Genomic DNA, 25,927 nt, shown 5'->3' with positions numbered 1-25,927 from the left:
AACGCAGCGAACAGCCCAGCTGCAAAGGCACCAGGAGCGGTGGCTTCTCTCCCACCGTTCTCATGGGCTGGTTGGAATCTGCCTGGAGCATCTTTCCGTGCTGTCCTAGCATGCCTCAGCAATCTAGGGCAGCGTCCGATGGGAGGGAGCCCCGTGGAGCCGGATCCTGCAGTCCCTCCCCTGGGGGTCTGAAAAGCGATGTTCTCTCCCCTGCTTGGCCCCTGCGCTCCATCAGTATGAGATGAGAAGGCGTCAGGCTGGATTCGGCTCTTCGCTGCAGCGGCGTAAATCAGGCGCGACTCTGCTGAAGTGGGAAGGAAGGGCAGGTTGGGTGGTGGTAGGAGCTGCTGGTTCCTATTCTGCCTGGTTGCACTCTGCCTGTTCTCAGTCACATGGTCACCGGGAGACCCAGTGTGGAGCTCCACCCTCCAGCCCATGGCTGGGACCTCTCTGGATGCCAGCACCCCTAGTGTCTGCTCCCGTGAAAGGCGATGCAAAGCTCCCACCGACTGCCATGGCCCGGGATAAACACACCCGCCGTGCTGGTTCTGACAGAGTGCTCTCGCCATGCATTCAGCGCACCGGGTTGATGGAGCGCCGGCAGCAAAGGCTTGTCTGTCTGTCAGGTGACCACGCGGTAAGGCAATAGACCCAGGTGTTTCCAGGTGCTCGGGCAGATGGCTGGGGGAAGCGTGACCCATCAGCTGCCCGGTATTCACCAAAGCGATGCTCTGCTCTAGACTGCTCCGCATTTCCAGTGAGGGTTTCCGCCCCTGTCAGTGCTTTGCTGGGGTCTGACCTGTGTGGCACTGAGCACCCGAGCTCCCAGCTGACTTCCTGCTCAGCGTGGCTCATTGCTTTGCAGCATTTGACCCTTCATGAGTGTGTCAAGCCACATACGAGCAGATCCTGGCCTCCAGGGGAAGATCGACTGTGTGCATTCAATAGAATCCCTCCCCACCCTGCATCGCCACAACCATTTCCCCACCGGCCGCGGCCCTGCAGCGCTTGATGTTAGATCTCGGCACGCTAGCGCTAGGGCAGAACAAAGTCTGCAAACAAGCCCAGGTTTTGGTTCGCTTCCGGCCCCTCTCTCACCTGCAGTTCTGGTTCCATAGGACAAAATCCTCAAGGCAGTCAAAGGGCGTCTCATTCTAAAGGGTTACTCCTGGTTCTGTTATATCCCTGGAAAACTCCCATCGACTCGGGTAGGGATCCGGACGTTGCAGAGGGGAAGAAGGAAAGGAAATGTCCATCCTCAGGGATACAACGCCTGGGAGCACAGTGTGGGCCAATCGATCTCTGCTGTTGATCTGTAGTCTAATCTATAGACAGCTCGCTCATGACCGTAATGTCTGGGTGACCTATAAACCTCTTGAAGTTGTTGGATTTAGGGGGGTGGGGGGTGGAGAGGGGGAGAAATCTGGCCCAGCAAGTTTAGAAATGTCAGCACAAAAGTAAATCCAGCCGGTGGGAGGCCTCTCCAGCTTGTGCACGATGAATCAGAGACATCTGAGAGCTCTTAGGTCAAATAGTCCCTCTCCTGGGGCCATCCCGGGCTTGCTTCCTGCTGTTTGCCTGCACTCCAGTGCGCTGAGGTACATTTCTGGCAAGGACACAAAGGCCCTGTCTATGAGGGATGGGCAAATCAGGCTGGAGAATGTGCAGTCCAGGCTCAAAACTCGCACAGAGCAAGAGCCCGAACGCTCATGTCTCCCCCGTCGATCATTTGTACTGCTGGGTTCCCAGTGAGGCCAGAAACATAAGGGCTGAAATACCACAGGAGGGGCTGTTCTCCGGGTATTTTCAGCCAGACCAGAAAGCGAGAGAAGCAGAGAGCTCTCGAGAAAGCTGCTGGGCCCAGATTGCCAGCTGGCAGAGTCAAAGGATTCAGATAAGCATCTCTGCTGTAAACAATCCTGGGCAGGGACCTTGCTTCTACACCACCCTATCCAGCCCCCTGCTCCCTGTGGAACAGCAGTAACCCCAGGGTTTGCACCTTTCCACCCCAGATCTCTGAGCACTGCACCCAGGGGCCTGAGTATTGCCACCGAGGGGGAAACTGAGCCCCAGAGCCGTGAAGCGTCCATGGCAGCGCTGGGAATAGAACCGAGATCAGCTTTTAAAGCAGGCCCATCCTTTGGCCACCTGCGGGCCAGGACCTCATCTTCCGCTGTGGTTCGTAAAGCCCCGAGCACTCCGTCGGCGCTGAAGAAATACTTGTTAGAGAGAACGACCTTCTGCCCTGATTCTTGAGCACCTTCCCTGTGAGGAGCTCAGCGCACTCCACTGGCGTGGGTGATTTCAGCTTGAATGGTGTCTCTGTGAGGAAAGGAAAGAATATCGTCTCTGGTTTACAGATGGGGAAACTGAGGCACGGAGTGGTGACGTGACTAACGCAAGGTGTCTGTGGCGGAGCCGGGAATAGAGCCCAGCTCCCCTGAGCCCCAAGACCATCCTAGGAGAGTCTTTTTTCCCCCTCCCCTGGAAGGTTAGCAGTGAATTCAGCACTAGTGCCGTGCCCCCAGCCTGGAGTGCCAGGGTGTGAGGATGTGGCTTTTGTCTCCCCACCGGCCTGGCTGTTGGTTTATGTTCGATAAACCAGGCCCTCTCTGTGTCCGGTTTGCGTAGCTCAGGAATCCCTTCCTCTGACTTGCTGATCACGAAGCAGCACAACAGAGCTGTCAGCTCGGCGAGACGAGCTCCGGCTGATTGCGCCGGCTCCTTCCGTTTAACAGAGCGACGACAAGGGACTGTAACAACAGTGTCTCCCCGGCCAGTCCCAGGGCTATTGTTGTGGGGCTCTATGACAGCCTGGTGATGAGCCATTTCCGATGCCCTGCTGCAATCCTCACACATCGCCTGCCCCTGCGATTGCCCTGAATGTGCCCTGCCACACTGGCACCATCCCAGCCCCCCAAGCAGACCACCAGGCCGGCCTCCAGGGCTCACGCGCCCAAGGAGGGGACCTCTATGCCAGGATCTCTTCTCCGGGCCCAAGCAGCAGAGTAGGAGATGTACCACTGCAGTGGTGCTGCCTGGGGCTGTTAATTTACTGCCCCCTTGTACCCGGACATGAACCGTTCCCTACATTCAATCTAGCAGGATTTAAAGAGCAGCTGGGCTAGGCGGCAGGGCGACGCTCCGCTGGAGGGCAGCTCAGCTCGGGCCGAGGGGCGCAGGAAGGGCCCCGTGTACACCTCGGGAGGTGGCAGCAGGAGGGGACGGGGTGCTGAGCGGTAGGTGGTGAGAGGGCAGCCGGAGGAGCTGTGAGGTGGCACAAAGCCCAGAGCTCCCAGGAGAGGCCTGTGTCGGCTGTTGCTAAGAGCACCAGCTGCAGCACGCAGGGCAGTCGAAAACTCGGCATAACGTGCAGATGCTGCTCCCCACAGAGCACCTGGTCTCCTACCCCCTTTACCCTGCACAGCACGTCGCGTCTGCGCTTCCTGTCAGCCCCCAGGGCCATCTCCCCTATAGCTAGCTCGACATCGCAAAGCTAGGGCTGTAGCCCAGAGCTCCCCTCCGGCTGCCCTGCTGGTATAACCCATTGCTGCTCAGCCCCTCTGCTTCTTTCTGGGGTGCTGGCTTATTGGGACGTAAGAGGGGGCTTGGGGCAGCCTAGGCAGAGGGTGCTGTGGGTGTGATTGAGGTCTGTTCGTTGGCAGGTGAGGGGTTAACACGTCTCACTCAGGCAGGCCGGGCCGCCCAGAGGGCTGGGGGTGGGATACGGTGTCTGAGCTCTGTCGCCCCCCCCGAGGGCTGTAGGGTCTGAAAGCTGACAAGCTGCTGGCTGTTGGGTTTCAACCCAGCTCCGAGGGTGCACGTAACAGCTGTTTGTGGTCTCAGCAGAGAGGCCAAGGGTTAACTGAGCCCCAGAGACCGAACCCCTCTCTCATCCTTAGTGCGGGTCCCTCAGGGCCAGATCGAATCCTGCAGGCAGCGCCAGGCACCATGACAGCTAGCACCAGGCCTGCTCTAAGAGTGGTCTCTGGGGCTGCCCAGGGGGTACTATAGAAAAGCAGCTTCTAGCCTGTGGCCAAACGGCTGTTATCATAGGAAGCTGGTCGGTTGCCCTGACCGCCTCAGGGTTGCTGTTTGCCCTGGGCTGCCAATGCCAGAGTGACTCTTGGCTCCCAGCCAGCAAGAGTTCAAATCCCTCGTCCGCTGGGCACGGCACGCACCCAATGGGCCTTTAATGCCGTTTGTGACTGCAGAGATCCCGCGGGTGGAAGCGGGGAGCAGCGAGGAGAAGCACTACTCGGTGATCCTGCCGTCCGTCACTCACAACGGCTTCCTCTTCAAGACGCCCTCCATGGCCAAGCTGGTGCATGAACGGAAATCCCGGGAAGGTAGGGGCTTCCGTGGTTACCTGCCGGGGAGAGGAGGCGGGCAGGGTTGGGGCAGCATCGTGCGGCGTGGTGCAGCACAGGACCCGCTGCTGTCTGAGGTGGCACAGTCCATCTGCCGGGCTACAGCAGCTGGCTCTGTGGCTCGTTTAAGTCTAGGTCAAGGTAAGTGTCTCTGCAGCACAGGGCTGGCTCTTTGTTCTGTAAGAGAGTAGAAAACCCCAAGACAGAGAGACAGACACACCCGGGTGGCTTTGGCGATGGGGTGCGACCCGGGCCGTGTAGGGTGTCAGATGTCTCTGTAGATGCCTAGCATAAGCCGTGGCAGCTCTTGACTTCAGTTAACCCTGCGGCGCCAGCCCAGCTGTGGGAGCTGGAGTCCTGCCTGCACGTCATTAACAGAGTTGTTTGTGAGCTCCGATGTGCAAACCCAGCGCCAGGACCAGGGGTGGCCCAGAGGGCAGAATTTGGCTGACAGACCCTTTGCTGGCAGTGCGGAGGTGTGGGAAGGGAAGAGCCCAGCCTGGCTTTCGGATCCCCGGGGAAACTTGCAGGCCTGGCCATTGGACAAACCATTTTTTTTGCTTGGAAACTGAGCGGGTTTTTTCTGGGGTCCATGAGGCACAGTAAACGCTGCGCCCCCTTTAACTCCTGTCCCCCGTAGAATTCAGCCGCCGCTGGTGCACCCTCAATGACAGCATCTTCAGCTACTATGAGAACGACCGCAACGCCGTGCCTAACGGCGAGATCAAGATGGAGGAGATTGTGTGCCTGGTGAACAACCCGCCTGACACCCACGGGTAAGGGTCTGCCCACCCCGCTTGGCTCCAGTGGGCCCCCGCCCGCAGAACCACTCTACAGGGAATGGGAACATAATGACCCCTCTCTGGCGAAGGCTGGAGCAGCAACAGTGCCGAGGCCAGTGAGTGCTAATGACGTGGGGAGGGCCCATAGGCGCCGTACAGCCATTTCTAGACCTGTGTGCGTAACAAGTGAGTTTGGAACTCCCAGTGTCTGATCATGGCTCTGCCGGTGACGTGCTTTGGACACGTTACTTAAACCTTTGTCTGAGTTTCCCCATTAGTAGAACAGGACTCAGACCTATCTACCTTTGCGGGGATCATTTGCTGCGTGAGTTGGCTGCATCGCGACAGGAATTCCTCGCAGCAGCATTAAATCTACCTTGCCTTGGGTCTCAGAAGGGTCTTTCCAGTCCCCGAGGAATTTGTCCCCGCCAGGGAATCGAACCACCTGTCCCTGCATGTGGAAGTAGCAACGCTGCCTCCCAGGCGAAAGCAGAGCCTTCTGATAGCTGTTCGTACCCATAGCAGTGAGAGCGTCTTCCAAGCTGGCAGCTGGCAGCGTGTAAGCCCATCCCCGGGCGTGGCTTACACGGCAGTTGCCTGATTCTCTCCTCACACTGGTGTAAATCAGGAGCAGCATCCCTGAAGTCAGGGGTTCTTGAGCTCAGTCCCGTAGCCTGGCGAGGTCCCTTGTGGTCGCTCCGTGGAATGGAGTCACTCACGGCGGCCCCGGAGCCGGTGAGGCGGCTCTATAGAGTCATCGACGTGTCGGCTGGAAGGGACCTCGAGAGATCGTCAAGTGCAGCCCCCTGCGCTGAGGCAGGGCCAAGTAAACCTAGAGCAGCCCTGATAGGGGTTTGTCCAGCCTGGTCTTACAAACCTCCAGTGACGGGATTCCACAACCTCCCTTGGAAGCCTGTTCCAGAGCTTAACTCCCTGGAGAGTTAGAAAGTTTTTCCTAACATGTATCCTAAACCTCTCATGCTGCAGATTAAGCCCATTGCTTCTTGTCCTACCTTCGGTGGACATGGAGAACAATGGATCACTGTCCTTTAGAACAGCCCTTAACGTATCTGAAGACTGTTCTCAGGTCCCCCCTCAGTCTTCTTTTCTCAAGACTAGACATGCCCAGCTTTTTTCAACGTTTCCTCCCAGGCCAGGTTTTCTACCTTTGATCATTTCTGTTGCTCTCCTCTGAACTCTTTCCAGTTTGTCCCCATCCTTCCTAAAGCCGGGCACCCAGAACTGGACACATTTCTCCAGCTGTTAGAGAGGGACACTTACCTCCTATGTCTTGTACACACTTCTGTTGATGCCCCCCAGAATCACATTAGCTGTGGTTTGGATATTTCTATACCAGCCTCCTTCTCCTGTACCTTCCCAGCAGCTGCCTGGGATTCTCAGAGCTGCTTTTTCAGTGAAGCCCTTGTTGTGAGGAAGGAAACTGGGTCTGGGCCCCCTTCAGGGGACTGCAGAGCAGTGCGGGCTAGTTTGGAGTAAAGGTGGAGATGGGACCAGAAAGGGCTCGAGGTCAAATGAAATCCTCAGTGTACGTGTCTCCTTCCCTCCTTTCTTCTCGCTCTCTCCCTCGCGCAGGTTTGAGAGCACATTTGAGGTCTACATCGAATCGGAGAGACTGTACCTCTTTGGGCTGGAGAACCCGGAGGCCATTCGGAAGTGGGTCAAGTCCATCGCCAAGGTAAGGGGCACCCTGGCGCTGAGAAGTGGTGGAGGGAATTTGCTAGGGGTTGAATCCCGGTCTGGATTTGAATGGAGCATGGTCTCCAGGCAGGGGTGAAAGTAACTTAAGGGACTTACCGGTACGCAGGGCCGGGGTCCTGAGCAGGTGGGGGGGGGGGGTGTCCCTCGGGCACAAGGGGCGTGGCCTCAGGCGGAAGGGACGGGCCTTTAAATCCCCAGGCCCTTTAAATCGCTGCTGCCGGGAGCCCAGGGCCCTTTTAAATTGCCCACCTGGGGAAGCTGCCCCCGGCTGGTACAGTCGGCTGTGTACCAGCTCTTGCCGGTACGCCGGACCGGACCGGACGGGCTTACTTTCACCTCTGTCTCCAGGACCGTTCCCAAGTGAAGGTCCTGCACAGGGCGCTCCGGCAGCTAACTGGGCATGGGGAGCGAGCCTTGGGACTGGGACGTTGTCCTCGCTGCATGGTCCTGTCCTTTCAAATCACTCGAGGGCCCAGTGTGGGGCTTGTTGACTAGGGCCAAATTTGGAAGCACATCTCGAGCTTAGTCCCCTGGAGGCCTGGGGAACCAGATTCAGGGGCTGTGAGCAAGGACAGCGAGTAACCCCGCCACTACAGGAGGGATTCGCTCCCTCTCCCTGGGACATGGGGAGCTGAGGGGCCCAGCGAGGAGAATTCCCCAGCACGTCGGGCTGCAGTTTAGGGGTGTGCCGGGGAGGCCTCTCCACAGCACACGCTGCTCCGGAGATTCTGGGGCCACAGCCTCCAGGCCGCCCTGGGGAAGTTGCTCTCAGTTAGAGCAGCCCCTGAGGCTGCTCTAATTTATGCCAGGTGCTGCTCCAGCTCTCGGCCGGCCCAGAATCCAGGGGCTAATGCCAGCTTTCCCCTCCCACTGTCGTGCACCCCCCCCCCCCCCCCCAACCAGGAGGTGCAGCTCCCCGGTGGGCTGTGCGTCCGGCTCCTCGTGCCGTTCATGGCTGGGTAGCTGTAATGACGATGGCTTCTCTCCTCTCTTCTCCCTGCCTTGCTGCTGCCCACGCCTCAGTCCTTTATCCACCCCCGAGCGGATGAGCTGCTGAGTCACGACTTCGAGCGGATCGGACGGCTGCAGTACAAGGGCGGCCTGAACTTGGAGCGGGCCAAGGAGGGCTGGTTCGCCCTCACCCAGTCCGTCCTCTACGCCCTCCTCGAGGACAGTGACAAGGAGGAGGCTGTGCACCTGAAGAAGCTGCAGGAGCTCTGTATGCACCACACCCCTTCCTGCTTCCATGCTGTCCCTCCGCCTGGGCCCCTTGCCTTGCTTCTCCCTAGGGAGGGGTCTGGTCCCTGGGCCTGACCTCTGTCATCCCCACCCACCCCACGGCTTGCCCCGTCCTTTCCCCTCACCACGTTAAAACCCAGTACCGTGAGTCCGACAGGCCACTGGCGTTTGTACAGAACAGTCCATTTACACAGCACCTGTGATCCTGGAGGATCTCGGAGCACGTTATGGGCCGGGATCGCTCCCCCAGTGCTGAAATGCAGCCTGCTCTGGGGAGGAACCTGCCCATTGTTCTCCGCTAGTAACGCTCCACAATTACACTCCTAAGCGGAGCAGTGAGGGAGAGCACTCCTCTGATAGACTCTAAAGGCAGCAAGGTGGTTGCCCAGGACGGAGGGGTTAATACCCCTTCTGCAAAAGGTGCCCCAAAATCTTTCAGGTGCATATCTCCCACGGCACAATGTCCCCCAACCCAAACTTGAGGCTTGGTTCAGTGCCAACTCCAGGAGGCTAGTGCCACCTGCCGCGCCGCTGTCCAATGTACCACCCGGAGAGAAGTCTGTTAGTGCCACCTCCCTGCAGCCCCGCTGCTGGGCCTCCTGGTGTCAGCTCCTCTGTTGGCAGCTGGCGCTTTCCCCAGCAGAACCGAGCCCCTACCTCCGTCTAGCCGCAGGATGGGGAAGGCGAGCTTCCCGCGCTGGTGCAATCTCACGGCATCTCTGCTTTTCATTTCACAGCCGTCCAAGGGGACAGTCTGGTTCTGGTGGAGAGAAGAAGGTAAAAAGCCTGTTTGCGCTTTGTGTAGGGCAGGGCAGAGCCGAGGGAGAGATCCTTCGGGTTCGTTAGATCCTGCAGGTTCTTAAAAGTGGCGGGGTTCTCATAGAAAGCCGAAAGGGTCTAAAAATAACCAGCGGCACCAGAGGTGGGTGGGTGATGAGATGGGGACTTCCCTAGGTCCCTTGGGCAAATCTTAGCAGAGGCAGGAAGCAGCTGCCCCCCGCTATATGCTCAGTGGCTCATGTGAAACAATCTGGTTGGCCTCAGTCCGTTTCGGGGGGGGCAGGCGTTCACCACGTCTGACATTGAAGACCAGCCCCTGCTTCACGCTGCCAGCAGAAGGCGCAGAGGTTGCTGTCTCTCCAGGGAGATGGGCAGGGCCAGGCTGAGACACGTCGCGGTGGGCAGGGCTGTTGGGGGTTGCATGAAGACGTGGCTGCCCAGGGCTGTTCACCCAGTACCTTCCACCCACGTGGAATTCACGTTAGAGGGCAGGAACCTCTGAGGCTAGGGGTGCTGCAGCCTGACGGACTCTCCAGCAAAGCTTACTCTCGGCATGCATAGCAGTCCCGGTTGTTGTTTCCCAGCTGTGGGGCCTTGCTTGTCTCCCCAGGACGCTGTACATCCAAGGGGAGAGGAAACTGGATTTCTTGGGCTGGGTGGCTGCCATCCAGAAGGCTGCGGGGAGCTCCGGCGACACGTTGTCCGAGCAGCAGCTCACGGAGTCGGACATTCCCGTCATTGTAGACAGATGCATCGATTACATCACGCAGTGCGGTACGTCCCTGTCTGTGGGCATGCAGCAGGCCCTCTCCCCCTCACCTGCATGCTGGGGGCACCTCTGCTTCCAGAGGCAAGCCCCTGGCCCGAGAGATGGTTTGGTGCTGGATGGGCCATTGGCCAGCACCGTTATCCATCACCTCCCTAACCCATGCTGGTGAAGGCTGAGGTTTTCGCCTTCCTCTGCAGCATGGGGCAGGGGTCACTTGCAGGTTTAAACTAGTATAAATGGTGGATTCTCTGTAACTCAAAGTTTTTAAACCATGATTTGAGGATGTCAGTGACTCAGCCAGAGGTTGTGGGTCTATTACAGGAGTGGGTGAGCGAGGTTCTGTGGCCTGCAAAGTGCAGGAGGTCAGACTAGATGATCATGATGGTCCCTTCTGGCCTTAATGTCTATGAGTCTGAGTCTGTAATGGCACCGTAGTGACAATTCAGAGGTGCAGACTATGGCACACCCAGCTCCAGGAGGACAAGGGAAGTGCAGGTAGGTATATTACCACCTGTCTTCTCTCCTTGACCTACTGCAGGATGCATCCTTTGCATTAGCACGTTCCCTCCACCCGGCCTGGTGAGGGGGTAGGAAGTTTACTTCTGTGGCTGGTTGCAGTGGTGGCTTCAGGGCATTCAGTGTTGTGTTTATGAATATATGGCTCAGCAGCTGGTCTTGGCCATGTGCAGAGTCTGTTCCTTTGACCACCAGCTCTTGCAGTCAGAGAGCTCCTCCGTAGTGGCTAGGTCTGAACACCCCTTCCTTAGCTGGCTGCCCCATCTCCCGCCGCGTGCCTTCCTCTGCGACAAATTCCCTTCCTCCAGATGGACCGACGCCTTTAACTCCCTTCTAGCCCATGCGCGGGCCCCTACCTGGGCTCTTTCTAGATGTGTCGAGATCAGCAGCGCCGCGTCTCAGTGTTCTGATGCAGGATTGATGTGGGCCCAGCCCAAGTGTGGGTCTGAGGCTTAAAGGACTGATGATTACACGGGTTTGTTTCCTTCGCTAAGGGCCGGATCCAGAGCCCCTAGCGTCCAGGGGAAAGACTCCCAGGGACTAGACTGGGCTTTGGATCCAGCCCTACAACTCCTACAGAAATTGGCGGTGGTCACCGGGCACATGCTGAGAGAGAGGCATTGGTCTTCCATTCCTTGCAGAGCTCCGCTTGGCTTCTTGTGTCAGGCCAGTGGGAGGGTGGGTGGCCTGTGACTCCCTGTGGGAGAGCTCTTTGTTCTTCACATGAGGCTGTTTGCATCGCTGACCTCGAGTGACCTCTCCTGCTCCAGGGCTGACCTCGGAGGGGATCTACAGGAAGAGCGGCCAAAACTCCAAGACCACCAGCCTGCTGGAGATGCTCCGAAAGGACGCACGCAGGGTCCGGCTCAAGGAAGGGGAGCACCAGGTGGACGACGTCTCCAACACGCTGAAGAGGTTCTTCCGAGACCTCGGGGATGGGCTCTTCACCAAAGAGTTCTGCCAGGACTGGCTGAAGGCAGCAGGTAGGGGGCGCTGCTGTCCTCTCCTGGCAGAGCCTTGAATGCAGGTGTAACGACAGGAGCTGAGGCTAGGTGATCCAGGGGTCCCTTCTAGCCTTACAGTCCATAAATCTATGAGTCTTACACAAGGGGGCGGCATTGCAGGGAGAGCAGTGGTAGCTGGGTGCCCTGGAGTGGGAGGATAATGGGGAGTCCAGGTTGTTAACAGGCCCTGCTTTAGAGAGGAACATGTATCCCAAGAGGGGAGACTAATCCGGGATGGGGTTAGATCAAGGGATTGGAAGTCAGTGTTGCTGGTTCCAATCCCAGCTCTGCCATGTGCCTGCTGGGTGGCCTTGGGCAAGTGACTGCCCCTCCCCGTGCCTCAGTTTCCCCATCTGTGAAATGGGAGTTATACTATTTACTTCTCCCACACTGGAGTGTATGAAACTTAACTGCTGTTTGTAAAACACTTTGAGAGGTAGGCGCCAGAGAAGGACAAATCACTGTCACAAACTCTCACTCCTCTGGCTGCATAGCCCATCCTCTTAGAGCGTCACGGGGACAGAACTCCCAGCCTCTTGCTCCTAGAGCTCAGCTACTCTCCGTGAGCTGTAAGCCCTACGGGCCTGCGACACACAGTTCAGCAGTTCTGATGCCAGCCAGTAGGGGGCAGTGTGACATGTCCACACCAGCCAGCTCCCTACGGGGTTCATATTATGATTGATTATTGCAGGATTAGGCATTTCGGCTACGGGTGGAGCTTAGTTATCTCAGTCAGTAGCAGACGTCTCAGCCAGCCCCTCTGCCTGTGTCGCTCCAGCTCTGCACAGCAGGATGCTACAGCCTGCTCAGTGGGCTCTAGTCTGAGAGGGCCTGAGAACAACTCCTTTCCTGGTTTATTTAGCCCAGAGAGCTCGCGCTGAGCAGGTGGGGTAGACACACAGCTGAGCTGCAGCAGGCTAGTGCCACCTGCTGGCTCCTCCGTGGCACCAGCAGGCTGGGAAACAGCATCTGGGCTGCAGATGTTTTGTTGGCAGAACTATGGGTGGGTTGAGGCCTCTGGTTCCGGGGGTTAGAAGTGGCCAGGCGCAGACGGGGCCATGAATCACAGGAAGAGAGATCTGGAGCCTGCCTGACTGAGTGGGGAACACGGCACAGGAACCAGGTCCCTCTGCGGTGGGAAGATCCGAGTCTTCCTGTGGGGCAGGGCTGAGGGGAAATGAGGGGAGCAGGACTGGACTGAGACGGAGGTGTGTCCCGGATCTCCAGCCTCGCTGGGGTGGGGGGTGTTTCTCCTCTTGATGGGTTCGCGGCAGGTCAGAGGGACGAGGCGACGCTTCGGCTCGTCCAGCACAGCAGAAAGGACGCCGGACCGTTCACCCTTTACAGCTGGAGCTGCCCACCAGCACCAGCACCTGGGATGGGTGAATCCGGCTGACAACCAGCTGAGATCTGAGCGGGGAGCTCAGCCGTGTCCCTCTCCTCCCACACCCCTGCCTGTCCGGGCTGTCCTCCACCCACGCCCCTGCCTGTCCAGGCTGTCCTCCACCCACGCCCACGGACAGGTCATTGGCGGAGGCAGCGCAGTCAGATTTGCACAGTGCAGCTGGCTGGAGGCTAGAAGAAAAGCACGAGACCTGAATCCCGGACCCAGGAAGCCTGGGTGGGTCCCAGAGAGTCGTCATCACGTGGCCCCTTGTCTTCCCCCAGCGCTTCTTCCCAAGCGGGGCCACCCCCTCTGCCCAAGTCCACCCCAGGAGGCTGCAATCCTCTGTGTGCCGCACCACCTCCTCCCTGCATCCAGCACGCTCCAGCCCTTCCTCTGCGGCCTCCTCCTGGCTGAACAGCAGCTGAGGGCTTGTGTCTAGGGGTGGGAAGCCAGGCGATCCCGTGAGGAGAAGCAGCTGGCGGGAGGGGATGGGGCAAGTGAGGGGCAGTCTGGGAAATGGATGGACGGGGGTCAGGCAAGCAGAGGAGGGTCCGGTGAGAGTCCAGCTCAGTTTGTACCATGGATGACCCCCGGCAGGGAGGCCTAGCAGCCAATCCGGCAGCATTTGGCTGGTCGCCTCCTCCCCCAAGCCCACCCGCTCTGCCACCGAGCGGCTCTGCTCACCCTGTGCTCCGCTTCCTTCCCCGCCAGCGATTGAAAACGAGGAGGAGAAGATCGGCCAGTACCGCCAGCTGCTGAGCAGCCTCCCCGTGGTGAACAGAGCCACAGTCAAAGCACTGATCAACCACCTGTACCGGTAAGGGGGGCACGGCCCGGCCGAACCCAGCTGCGCGGCTCCACTCTGGGCCTGGCCGAGGCCAGTGCTCTCGAGCTGGGTGCCTCGTCCTGCCAGCTGGGCACGCAAGGCCTAGGGTCCACCCAGCTGGAGAGTCACTCACCAGGGCTCCCTGCTAAGGAAAGAGGCGCTGGGTTTACCTGTTGGTTTGGGATGCAGCGAGATACGGGTCGTTCTCTCTCTAACGGGCTGTGCAGGGGAAGGGTCTAAAGCCAGGGATTCAGGAGACCTGAGCTTAATCCCCTGCTCTGCCACCATCTTCCTGTGTGACCCCAAGCATGTTAGTAGTGAACTTCCGCACAGGAGGGTTGTGAGACCCTCATCTAAAGGAGGCTCCAGATATGCACAGTGTTGTTAGGATGAAGGCCAGACTCAGGATCAGCAGAGCAGTGTTTGTCTTTCCCAGAGCTCCGGGGACAGGTCCTGCCGGGTCTGTGTAGCCGTTTATTTTACTGAATGTTAATTATACTACAGTGGGTTCAGCTCTGGCAGCTACAGTCTCACGTTCAACAGTTCTCTCTCTTTGTTCTGGCTCTAGAGCCCATAGGAACACTTGAAACCATAGGCAAGTAACAGACAATCACAAGGACCTCTCTTTTAGCCGTTTATTATTAAAGTTACCAACAGAGTTCTAAATGTCACAGCGTTTACACTTCCTAAAGATAAGTAACGACAGACATGCTCACATCCTCCTAGATGGGGTTAGAGTCTGTTGGCCCCTGAGGGACTGATCATCAATACGGGCATGGTTCCTGCTGGAGGTTTCCCTTGGGAAGCTCAATTTTTCAGCTCTGGGCACCCTCTTTTATCCTGTGATTCTGTCTATACCTACACTCTGCGCGTGTACCTGGAAGTGTCAACCCTCTCTTTCTATCTGGTCTGTGTCCCCTAGAAACACAAGGGACCCCTATAGGCTGGGCGGATTCTCATTAACATTGACGTACCACCTTTATTTTGTGGTGAAGACACATGTTGGAGACAATATTTGCTGTTACAGCGTTTTATCATTTAAATTTAATCTTCCTGCTAAACTTTCACAATATTACCAGCTGGTACCTCTTTTCCCATCATCTTTCGGGTGATTTCTCGGTCATTGACTCATGTCAGCATTTCTTGTCTCCAAGGCCTAAAATAGTTGAGCTAAAATCTTGCAGGTCTCAGCCTACAGGTTTTTGCGTTTCAGCTTGTCTGACTTACGTCTAGTACATGGTTCCTCTAAATACTGAGCAATCTTGTACTTCTGTAATCCTACAAATGAACTCTAATTAACATACAATGAATATGTATGCTATACGATGTTGATTATTCATAACATCACACAATACATGGATAATAAACTAAAATCATTGGCTACATCTGGCTGGATCTGTCAGGAAGCACAGCTTGTTCCCTTAGACCAGCTGGAGAGAGAGGAATCCCTTTCCCGCTCCTTGGTAGTTCTGTTCCCAGGTGCCCACCAGCTCTGCCAGGAGCCAGAGCAGAATTCAAACCCCATCCCCTGTGAGCAGCAGCTGGCTCCTTTGACCCACCAGCGTCCCTGAGCCATTCACCAACGGCTGGGGGTTTGCCCTAGGTCAGAGGCGGAGCAGGGTATGTCTGGCCGAGAGGGTCCCCACCACTAGAGAGCCGAGCCTGGGCCCAGACCTTATAAGGTGTTTAGGTGCCTAGCTCCCACGGAGATCAGTACCTTGTAGGATCTGGGCCTAGAGCACTACACACAGCAACCCATGGAGGGTCCCCCCAGAAACGGAAACCCCGGCTGTCATGGCGAGACCTGAGGGGGCCATTGGGGCAGGGCAGGGAGGCAGCTGGAGCTCCGGGAGGAGCTGTCCTTAATGTGCTGGCTTTCCTCAGGGTCCAGTACTTCTCCGAGATGAACCAGATGAACACACACAACCTGGCGATCGTCTTCGGGCCGACGCTCTTCCAGACGGACGGGAAGGACTACAAGGCGGGGCGCGTGGTGGAGGATCTCATCAGCCGCTACGTGGTCATATTTAGCGTACGTAGCGTTCAGAAGCCCCACTCCCCAAAGCTTCTCCCTCAGCGGACTGAAGGCTTCCGGGCCTAGAGCCCGTACACTCGGCTCCCGGGCACCTATAGAAAACATTGCCTTCTTCGCCCAGCCAGAATGAGCGTTCGCATTGTTGTCCGTTGTAACCTGGCCTCTATCTATTCAAGCTCTTCTGTGGAGCAGTGTGGTCTGGTGGCCAGAACACTAGACAGCAAATCAGGAGACCTGGCTTCTCCTGCCAGCTCTGCTACCTTGGGCAAGCTACTTCCCCTCCCCGTGCCTCAGTTTCCCCATCTTACCGATGAGACTAACCTCCTTTGTGAAGTGCTTTGAGATCCACGGCTGTTAAGAGCTCGGCATGATTACTGTTACCATGGCCCTTCGCGCCCATTGTTCTACCCTGGGAGCTTCCTCCACGAGGAAGTTTTTTCCTTTGTCGTCTTTCTGATCTCCAGCCTCTCTTTCCACCCGCCGCTCAGCACCTGGCTCCGGGCATACGGTTCTCAGCAATGTACTAGCCACCAGATCCTATAAAGCACCCTCTGCAGATAAAGCCCGGCCATTGGGAGAAGGGCGACTGGCTGGATTTGGGGGATCCATGAGGGGAAGGTGGCTGTGTCTGAGCCATGCTGGAGAAGTCCAGTTTGCTTGGAGGCAAGTGGAGGGTGGGATTGCGTCTCACAGATCAAGGAGAGACCCTGACGACACAGAGGGTCTGGCTGTACTGCTGTCAGGGGGTGTGAATGCAGTACGTATGGACGTACCTGAGCTAGCATGAATAACAAGAGCAGTGAAGCCATGACCGCATGGGCTAGGCACTCGACATCGGAGCGGGTGGGGAGAAGCACGGGAAGCCCTGTTGAGTGCCTTTCCTTGGCCAGTGGAGCTGGGCAGGTGGGTGACTCCGGACCAGCACAGCTCAGTGACGGGCAGGGGGGCAGGGACTGATGGGGGAGGCTCGTGTCCTCCCAGAGCTGGGCCCCACGTGAAGCTGTCCATCTGGCCTTTCTGCTGCCGGGCTGCGGAGGGTTCGATCACTCTGGCTTTCTCTCCCCTCGGCAGGTGGACGAACAAGAGATGAGGAAACAGCAGGACGAGATCACAGCCATCATCAAGATGCGGATAGCCGGCTCGTCCAGTGGAACCCAGGTAGCCGGCCCGTCCGCCCGCTGGTGGAGGAGGGGCAGGTCTCACCTGCACACGCTCACTCGGTTCTCTTCGGGGATCCACTGGGAAACTAAGATCTCAGGAACTCCAAAGGGGCCAGGCAGACACAGTTAGTCTCCTCCAGCAGCTAACCTGGGAGGGTCGCTCTCCGCTTTCACGGTCTGGCTGTAGAGGCTGCTTCCAGTTCTGACACACATGGTTTCACGGCGCTGTGTGTGCTGGGGCTGCCCATTCGCCCTCCCAAGAGCAAATCCCCCTTTTCTATCGCTCCCAGAATCCTCGGCGGTAGAAGGAGGCAGCTTGTTAGGTCCCAGCTAGCTCACGCCACTTCCTGTTACCCTTTGGAAGCTGAAATAGAAAACATTTTCAGCTATTTCCCCCTCCCAGTCAGCAGCCTCTGGGTCTGTCCTCACATCCCCGGTTAGACCACCGCTGTACCACCACAAAGCCAGCGAGAAATGCTCCATGTTCCGGCTGATGGCTTCTCGCGGCTCCAGTCACTGCTGCTGCTGACCAGCAGGGGGCGCTCGTCTAGTCTAGTGGGACCGCGACAAAACTCATTGTTGTGCTGAATTGCTTGAGAATAGGGGGTGGAAACAGGGTCAGCTGCCTGCTGAGCAGTGGCCTGATTAAATCACATGACCCACCGATCACATGACCTTCCTTTTGCCCACCTGTGGAGTTAAGTGTATCACAGGTAGGGCTTGGGACCCTTCTCCCCTTAAAGGGCCAGCCACCCTGTGATGGGGGGTTATTCAGCGAATAATGTAGGGCATTGAGGGGGATCTCTGCACCCAGATTAACTCTGGGGTGTTGCAGGCCAGGCCGGGAGGGGATTCACACTCACCAGTGTCGGTGCCCCTCTGTAAACAGGAACCTGCTGGTAAAAGCCCCTTTCTTGTTTCCTTCCAGCAAGCCGGGGACTTCATCTGCACAGTGTATCTGGAGGAGAAGAAGACGGAAGCGGAGCAGCACGTCAAGGTGAGGCGACGGCAGGGGCGGTGGGAAGGGAAAGAGGCCGTCGCTGGGCGTGCCTCGGACAGGCCTTTGCAGAGTCTCCGCCGGAAGCCATGTCATGCGCTGTGCGCCCCGAGGAAGGGGAAGCTGGAGGGATATGCCGGGCGGTGGCACGCGATGCTCCCTTCACTCTGATCCAAAGGGCTGGGGCGTCACAGTGCCGCTTGGGGGACAGTCAGGGTGGCGCCGGTGCTCCAGACAGCCGGCGTGAAATGGGGCAACCGATTGCATCCTGACTGCCCTCTGAGCCCCAGCGCTGGGCAGGCGGGTGCGGGGGCTTCCACCTCCACCCCAGGGCGCATGTGACTCTGAGCACGGGGGATCAGGGGATCCTGCTCGGGAGGCTGTGCACATACCAGTGTGGAGCAGTGCAGAGTGGATTTTCAATCTGGTCCCTTCAACAGCAGAGCTAGAGCCTTCCTCTGACTGCCCTGACAGAAGGCGCAGCCCTGGCAAACCGCTTCCGAGGGCTGCCCGCTAGCCACAGAACGAACGCAAAGGTCCGTGGTTCCTGGTCAGAAGGGCTGGTACCCCACTGGATGCTCGGGCTTGCACTGAGGGGTGGGGGGATCTGGAGACGTGACCTGCCATGATGCAGACACGAGAGAGGCTTCTTTCTTCCTCGCCTCAGATCCCAGCCACCATGACGGCAGAAGAGCTGACCTTCGAGATCTTGGAGCGGAGGAAAATCGATACAAAGGAGAAGGAGTACTGGAGCTGCTTCGAAGTGAATGAGAGGGAGGAAGCAGGTCGGTGTCTGGGCGGGAGAGAGGGTTACTCCGAGAATGGTAACCTGCCAGGTGTAGAGCGGGTGGGGCACTGGGTCCGAGAGCTGGATGGACAACCTGTGATAGCTCTGGCAAGCAGACTAGAGCAGGGCATCGGGAGAATCTTGGCTCTGACATTGTGACCTTGCAAGTCACTTAGATCGAACATAAAGCACTTAGTTAGGAAGGAAAAATCAAACACACAACTATCAAGTGGGGAATAACTGGCCAGGCGGTCGTACTGCTGACAAGGATCTGGGGGTCAGAGTAGATCACAAATGGAACGTGAGTCAACAATGTGATGCAGTGGTGAAAAAGGCTAATATCATTCCAGGGTGTATTAACAGGAGTGTCGTATGTAAGACATGGGAGGTAAATGTCCTGCTCTACTCAGCGCTGGTGAGGCCTCAGCTGGAGAACTGTGTCCAGTTCTGGGTGACACACTTTAGGAAGGATGTGGACAAATTGGAAAGAGCCCAGAAGAGAGCAACAAAAATGATCAAACCTGAGCTGAGGAAAGGTTAATGAACTGGGCATGTTTAGCCTTGAGAAAAAAAGACTGGGGGGGACCTGATAAGTCAGGGGCAGGCAAACTTTTTGGCCTGAGGGCCACGTCGGGTTTCCAAAATTGTATGGAGGGCCGGTTAGAGGAGGCTGTGCCTCCCCAAACAGCCAGGTGTGGCCCAGCACCCACCCCCTATCCGACCCCCCCTGCTTCTCGCCCCCGATAGCCTCCCCCAGGACTCCTGCCCCATCCAACCTAGAGGATGGCGTGGACTGCACTCTCAGCAAGTTTGCAGATGACACTAAACTGGGAGGAGTGATAGATATGCTGGAGGGTAGGGATAGGATACAGAGGGACCTAGAAAAATTAGAGGATTGGGCCAAAAGAAACCTGATGAGGTTCAACAAGGACAAGTGCAGAGTCCTGCACTTAGGATGGAAGAATCCCATGTACTGCTACAGACTAGGGACGGAATGGCTAGGAAGCAGTTCTGCAGAAAAGGACCTAGGGGTTACAGTGGACGAAAAGCTGGATATGAGTTAGCAGTGTGCCCTTGTTGCCAAGAAGGCTAACGGCATTTTGGGCTGTATAAGTAGGGGCATTGCCAGCAGATCGAGGGACGTGATCGTTCCCCTCTATTTGGCATTGGTGAGGCCTCATCTGGAGTACTGTGTCCAGGTTTGGGCCCCACACTACAAGAAGGATGTGGAAAAATTGGAAAGAGTCCAGCGGAGGGCAACAAAAATGGGTAGGGGGCTGGAACACATGACTTATGAGGAGAGACTGAGGGAACTGGGATTGTTTAGTCTGCAGAAGAGAAGAATGAGGGGGGATTTGATAGCTGCTTTCAACTACCTGAAAGGGGGGTTCCAAAGAGGATGGATCTAGACTGTTCTCAGTGGTAGCAGATGACAGAACAAGGAGTAATGGTCTCAAGTTGCAGTGGGGGAGGTTTAGGTTGGATATTAGGAAAAACTTTTTCACTAGGAGGGTGGTGAAGCACTGGAATGGGTTCCCTAGGGAGGTGGTGGAATCTCCTTCCTTAGAAGTTTTTAAGGTCAGGCTTAACAAAGCCCTGGCTGGGATGATTTAGTTGGGCATTGGTCCTGCTTTGAGCAGGGGGTTGGACTAGATGACCTCCTGAGGTCCCTTCCAACCCTGATATCCTATATTCTAACTCCCCCTGTTCCCCATCGCCCCCCCCGGGACCCCTGCCCCATCCACCCCTCCCTGTCCCCTGCCCGCCCCTGGAACCTCCACCCTTGACTGCCCCCTGCCACCCCATCCAAGACCCCCTCTCCTTCCTGACTGCTCCCCCGGGACCCCTGCCCCCATTCAACCCCTCTGTTCCCCGCCCTCTGACTGCCCCAACCCCTATCCACACCCCCGCCCCCTGACCACCACCCCGAACTCCCCTGCCCTCTATCCAACCCCCCCCTGCCCCCTTACTGCGCTGCCTGGAGCACCGGTGGCAGGTGGCGCTACAGCTGTGCCGCCCAGAGCACCAGGACAGGCAGCCGCACCACCCGGCTGGAGCCAGCCGCACCACCGCGCAGCACAGAGCACCGGGTCAGGCCGGGCTCTGCAGTTGCACTGCCCCAGGAGCTCACAGCCCCATCGTCCAGAGCATTGCGCCGGCGGCGGGGCGAGCTGAGGCTGCGGGGGAGGGGGAACAGCAGGGGAGGGGCCGGGGGTTAGCCTCCTGGGGCAGGAGCTCAGGGGCCGGGCAGGAGGGTCCCGCGGGCCGGATGTGGCCTGCGGGCCGTAGTTTGCCCACCTCTGTGATAAGTCTTCAACTACATGAAGGGCTGTTATAAAGAGGACAATGATCAGTTGTTCTCCATGCCCGCTGAAGGTAATACGGAAGTAATGGGCTTGATCTGCAGCCAGGGAGATTTAGGTTAGGTTTTGGGAAAACCTTTCTAACTCTCAGGGGAGTTAAGCTCTACAATAGGGAGCTTGTGGAATCCCTGTCACTGGTGGGTTTTGAGAACAGGCTGGACAAACGCCTGTCAGGGCCGGTTTATGTTGACTTGGTCCTGCCACAGCGCAGGCGGCTGGACTAAATGACCTTGAGGTCTCTTCCCGCCCTCCATTTCTGTGCTTGAATTTGCAGAGGTGCTGCAAACCAGGTGCTGGGGGCCAGATCTTTAAAGGTGTTTAGGCACCTACAGATGCAGATAGGCATCAAGCACTTTAAAAAACCCCACTAGGTGCCTCTCAGCATTTTGAAGCTCCTCAATACCTTTGACTATCTGGCCCTGGGTGTCCAGCTGGGCTCCCCAGCTTTGTGGCACCCAAAATCAATAGCCACTTTGAAGTTAGGCCTTTCCCTCGCTGTGCCCTCGGTTTCCTTTAAACAGGGAGGGTTACAGCTACTCACCTTTGGAAAGTGCTTTGAGATCCTTGGATGAAAGGCCCCACGTTAATACTAAGTAGCAGCAGAGGGCCGAATCCTGCAAAGAGCTGCGCACCCAGGAAGTCAGTGGAAGCAGTGGGTGCTCTGCAGCTACTCAGGACCTCTCCAGATTTTGCCCGGCCATGCTGTGAAAATCCCAGTGGCAGTAAAGGCCTTACATGAGCAGTGTTTCCCGACCTCCAGACGGCTGAGCCGCCTTCAGGAAGGGGAAACCGCCTGCACCCATTCGGCTGGGCCATGTGTCATTCAAGGCCCATCCGTCTGCAGTAACACCTCCCCTTTGCCTCCCCGCGGGGCGTGGGGTGAGCTCACCTCACGCTGTGGCCGGTGCTGACATACGCTGTTGTTTCTCCTTTAAAGGCTCAGTCTTGCTTCCACTGAAGTCACTGGCAATATGATCAGTGAGGTCAGCGGGGGCAGGATCGGGGCCATGATGGGGAAGTAGCTTGTACAGATTTGAAGGCCAGAAGGGATCATTATGATCATCTAGCCCTCTTTGGGCACGTCTTCACTTGAGTCAACTCGGGTTCTACCTCGGGGTTTGACCCTGACCACCTCCTGTCAACACACACAGCCGTCTCACCTGAGCTTAGTGGTGCTTTCAGCCCGAGCTAGCGGGTGCACCCTGGGGTATAGGTTAAAACCCAGGTGAGTCTTTCACTCGGCCTGGTAACCTACCCACTTTACAGAGGACACAGGCTAAATCACTGCAGTGCTGATAGTCCTCCAACACCTTCCCACGATTCCCCCCCTGTGCCCAGGACAGACAAGTCCTCCCACAATTCCCTGGGAGAGAACCATCGTGTGGCTCAGCGTCTGCAGCACGAAGAACCCGGGATCATTCCCCCGGGTGACACACAAGGGAAGACAGAGTAACGTGGGTGAGGCTTTGCAGGGGGGCTTCTCACCCCCAGGCAAGGCTGACCCAGGTGCCAATCCCGAGTGAGCTCTGCAGCAAAGACAGCCCTTTTGGCACCCAGCTCTGATCCGTGGCCTTTCACCCGTTGATCTCCAAGCTCCTGACAAAAACAGGAGTATCATTAACCCTGTTCCCCTCTGGTGGCAACAGCACCCAGAAGCTGCACTGGCTATGGTCTGCAAGTACCTCTTTTTCTCCTCATCCGCCTTCCCCGTCCCCTCTCCAAGCGGCCGCACAGTGCCAAGGAGCTCTGTCAGAAAGCTGGGCTCTCCACAGCGGAGTGGGACAGGAGAACTCGTTAGGAAGGTGACTGTCCCGTTCAAAAGCTGTTTGTTAGTTGATTGGACTAGTTAATTCACCCTGCACTATGCTTACTATTGATTTCCCGGCAGTAGTATAATGGTGTGGCCCACTCCCTAGTATTTTCTGGTTCCCTGGCTATATTTTTTTACTGTGGCTGATACGTGATTCTGTCAGATCGCACAAGCTAAGCAGGATCTGGCCTGGCCAGTGCATGTATGGGAGACCCGTAACAAATGTTTTGGCGCTGCATGACATGGCACGGATGTTTTCCCTCTGAATCTGTATTGAAGCAGTTACCCAGCGTTGTGCTAGGGGGCGCTATGCTGATGATGAGTCAGAAAGCTGAGGGACTGAGCTCTGTGGTCATTAAAAGCCCCCAGGCGCTCTTTGCCAGAGAAGATGCATGAGGCCTTGGTGTCCAGCCTGAATCCTCGCATTCTGCTTCCCTAACTCCACCCTGCAGCCTCAGCTGGAAAGGATCTCATTCACTGCCTCTCTGAAGCAGTTGGGTAGTGTTGCTCTAGGCTGTTGACCAGCCGCCCACATTCCACCCCAGAGGTGGCTGCATTCTGGTGGTGGGGGAAGAGATGCTTGGGTATAGTTGGTAAAGCACTTGAAGAGGCTCTATACATGTAAAATGATGATCCTCCGCCAAGGGGCGTTCAGTTGGCTCGCAAAGAGTTGAGTTAAAACATGCAGCTTTGGTCACCGTCAGCATGGTCGCGGCGGGGAGGGGGTAAGCCAGATGGGGGCATTAATACACCTGTTCCTCCTTCCCCGTGCAGAGCGGCCCTTGCACTACTCTGAGAAAGTCCTGCCTATCTTGCACGGCCTGGGGACGGACAGCTACCTCGTGGTGAAGAAGCAGCTGTCCATGGAGAACATGCTTATCTATCTAGGTAGGTGGTTGCAGGGGTTTGTTGGAGACGTACCTCAGTGTAGATGGGATCCAGGCCGCTCAGGGTTCTCGCACTTCCTAGTCTTCATTGTCCAAAAGAGAGAGCGAGCTGGCTGGTCCGATCCGCGCGGCACAGAGACACGTGCCCTGTAGAATCCTGCACCCAGATGATCCTGGGTCAGTCTAGGGTTCTGCGCTCTTCCTTTGTCAGTACTGGGTTGTGCTAGGGGGCACTAGGCAGCAAACCCACGGCTGGGGAGTGGGAGGGAGGGGAAAAGGAAAGACCTAGGAGCGTGCGCACGCCAGCCGGCGCCAACCAATGGCACGGAGGAGCTTTTCAACCTGACAGATGGGCTCAATCCAGACGCAATCGGAGCTGATCCTGCGAACAGAGGGCAAAGAGACATGACATCAGTGTCTTTCCTGAGCGCCTGCCCTTCTTCTCACTCACCCTGCAACTGGGACGGGAAGCCCATTTATTATCAAGCCCTGCCCTGGTCAGTTTCTGCACAGATCATTTGCCATGTCTCTGCCCAGCTGGGGCAGTGGGGCTCTCTCCCGCAGCCCTGCCCCCTGGACCAGGGGATGGCAAATGTGGCCTGACCCTGCAGCTTCCATTGGTGGTTCCTCAAAGAAAGAGGAGACTCCTTTGCAGAGAGAGCCTGGGACGCAAGGGAGCAGGGTTAGAAACCCTCAAAGGGAGGCCTGCAGCGCCCCAGAGAGAGAGAGAGAGAGTTGTTAGGGGGTTTATTCCTTCACCCCCTCACGTTCCTGGTCCTTCTCGCAGGAACAGAGAGCAGCAATACCCGAAGTCCGAAGGCGCAAACAATTTGATGTTTATTGGGGTGAACTTCCAGCAAGCATGATTCCAATTCCTTCCTCAGTGTCCCCCTTCCCAGCTCTGACACCACAGAGCCTTGTCTGTGTCCCTGTTCCCATTCTCCCCCCTTAGCAAAACATGATTCCAATTCCCCCACCCCCAGTCCCTGTTCCCATTCCCCCCTTACTTCCTGATTGACTGCAGACCATATAGTAAAACTTGCATTCTGCTTAGCTATACCTTAACCAATCATTTTACTGAAATTTAACTAACCAATCCTGACACATTGTAACATGGTTATTTAACCAATTATATCCCACCACCTTAATTGGTTTACACCCAGCAAAATTAATTATACAGCAGCCAGAAACAATCACAGAACCAGACAGAGATTATACAGACAAACAATAGGGAAGTGGAGCCTACAGTGATAGAACAATACAGAAATGAGGATTTCACGTCCCAGCTATTGATAAGTGAGTTCTTGCCAGACAGGATGCCATCAAACTAAGTTTCCTTTTACATCGTCTAGGCTCTTCCCCTTTCTCTGGAGGTGACAGGAATATCAGGACAGGATTGTATTCCTAACAGCCCAATAGCACCTTATTTCAATGTGACTAGTTTGGAATGTGGGGATGTGACCGTTCACTTCCCAGTTTATGGCTGCCTCTGCTGCTTAGCCGAAGGCCTTAGCTTAAGAACAGGGCTCAGACTGTCACAGTAAGAGAAGGCCCTTACACAGACAGACAGTGATTTTGATTCTTTCTTTTATACCTCTATAACTAGCTACGTGATAAGAATACACCTAAATTCTTAAAGTATAGGCCTTTGCAGACAGGCCTGAATATCTGTATCCTAACACGAGTGTGTGTGTGTCTGTGTGTCCGCGCCTTTCCTTGAGGCCACCGCTCCCAGTGGAAACCCTCATTTGCCAAGTATGGGACCAGTAGGGCAGGTTCCGGGATCTCTCGTCTCACTCCACTGCACTATGCATTGTCTGCCAGCTAGAGGCGGGATGGGAATTACCCTCCGTCGGGTGCGGCGTGGGCTGCAGCCGTGTGTTTCACCCCTCGCGGTCCGGCTCTGTGCTCTCTCCAGCCAGCAGAGTGAGCGACAGCAAGCACGGCATGATGAAGTTCCGGGAGGAGAGGAACCTGCTGGGGCTCGGGCTGAGCACGGGCTTCCACGACCGATACTTCATCCTGAACAACAGCTGTCTGAGGCTCTACAAGGAAGTGCGGGTGAGTTGCCTGGGCTGCCACAATCCCCTCCCACCTCCCGTCCCAGCACACCGTCCTTTCCCATGCCTCCTGGCCTGCAGCGCCCCCTACTGACCGAAGCCGGCCTGCGCGAGCATCCTTTTTTCTGGCTCCACGTCCCCTCTGTCATCCACTCTTTGCCTCTCCTTACCAGTAGCTGTAAGATCTCGCTGGGGGGGGGACGACTCTTCCTCGGGGCGACGCTGTGGTCAGTGGCACTCGACTGCAGGCATTTCAGTTGGTTTTGTTTCCAGTGTACGCAGGCGAGGTATTTCCAGCAGCGATGGGGACGTATCAATGCCTGTGTGCAAGGCACTGGTGAGACCTCATCTGGAATCCCACGTGCAGTTCTGGTCACCCATGGTCAAGAGAGAGGAATGTAAAAGGGAACAGGTGCAGAGAAGAGCTGTGAGGATG

General features: G+C 56.7%; 1 protein-coding gene across 1 annotated transcript in view; it reads left to right on the top strand.

Moving 5' to 3' along the window:
* ARAP1 (ArfGAP with RhoGAP domain, ankyrin repeat and PH domain 1) overlaps positions 1-25,927 on the top strand; it is a 232,725-nt gene that overhangs the window by 190,337 nt on the left and 16,461 nt on the right. Inside the window, exons 16-29 of the mRNA XM_065423386.1 lie at positions 4,215-4,349; positions 5,011-5,146; positions 6,746-6,848; positions 7,895-8,090; positions 8,848-8,887; positions 9,501-9,664; positions 10,946-11,158; positions 13,278-13,383; positions 15,277-15,424; positions 16,499-16,585; positions 17,516-17,584; positions 18,252-18,369; positions 23,319-23,432; positions 25,350-25,492. Of these exons, the coding sequence (XP_065279458.1) occupies positions 4,215-4,349; positions 5,011-5,146; positions 6,746-6,848; positions 7,895-8,090; positions 8,848-8,887; positions 9,501-9,664; positions 10,946-11,158; positions 13,278-13,383; positions 15,277-15,424; positions 16,499-16,585; positions 17,516-17,584; positions 18,252-18,369; positions 23,319-23,432; positions 25,350-25,492 (1,772 nt within the window). The remainder of the gene's footprint in view (positions 1-4,214; positions 4,350-5,010; positions 5,147-6,745; positions 6,849-7,894; positions 8,091-8,847; positions 8,888-9,500; positions 9,665-10,945; positions 11,159-13,277; positions 13,384-15,276; positions 15,425-16,498; positions 16,586-17,515; positions 17,585-18,251; positions 18,370-23,318; positions 23,433-25,349; positions 25,493-25,927) is intronic.

Source organism: Emys orbicularis, chromosome 1, assembly GCF_028017835.1.
Source record: "Emys orbicularis isolate rEmyOrb1 chromosome 1, rEmyOrb1.hap1, whole genome shotgun sequence".
Lineage (NCBI taxonomy): Eukaryota > Metazoa > Chordata > Testudines > Emydidae > Emys > Emys orbicularis.
This window is presented reverse-complemented; position numbering and strand designations above follow the sequence as displayed.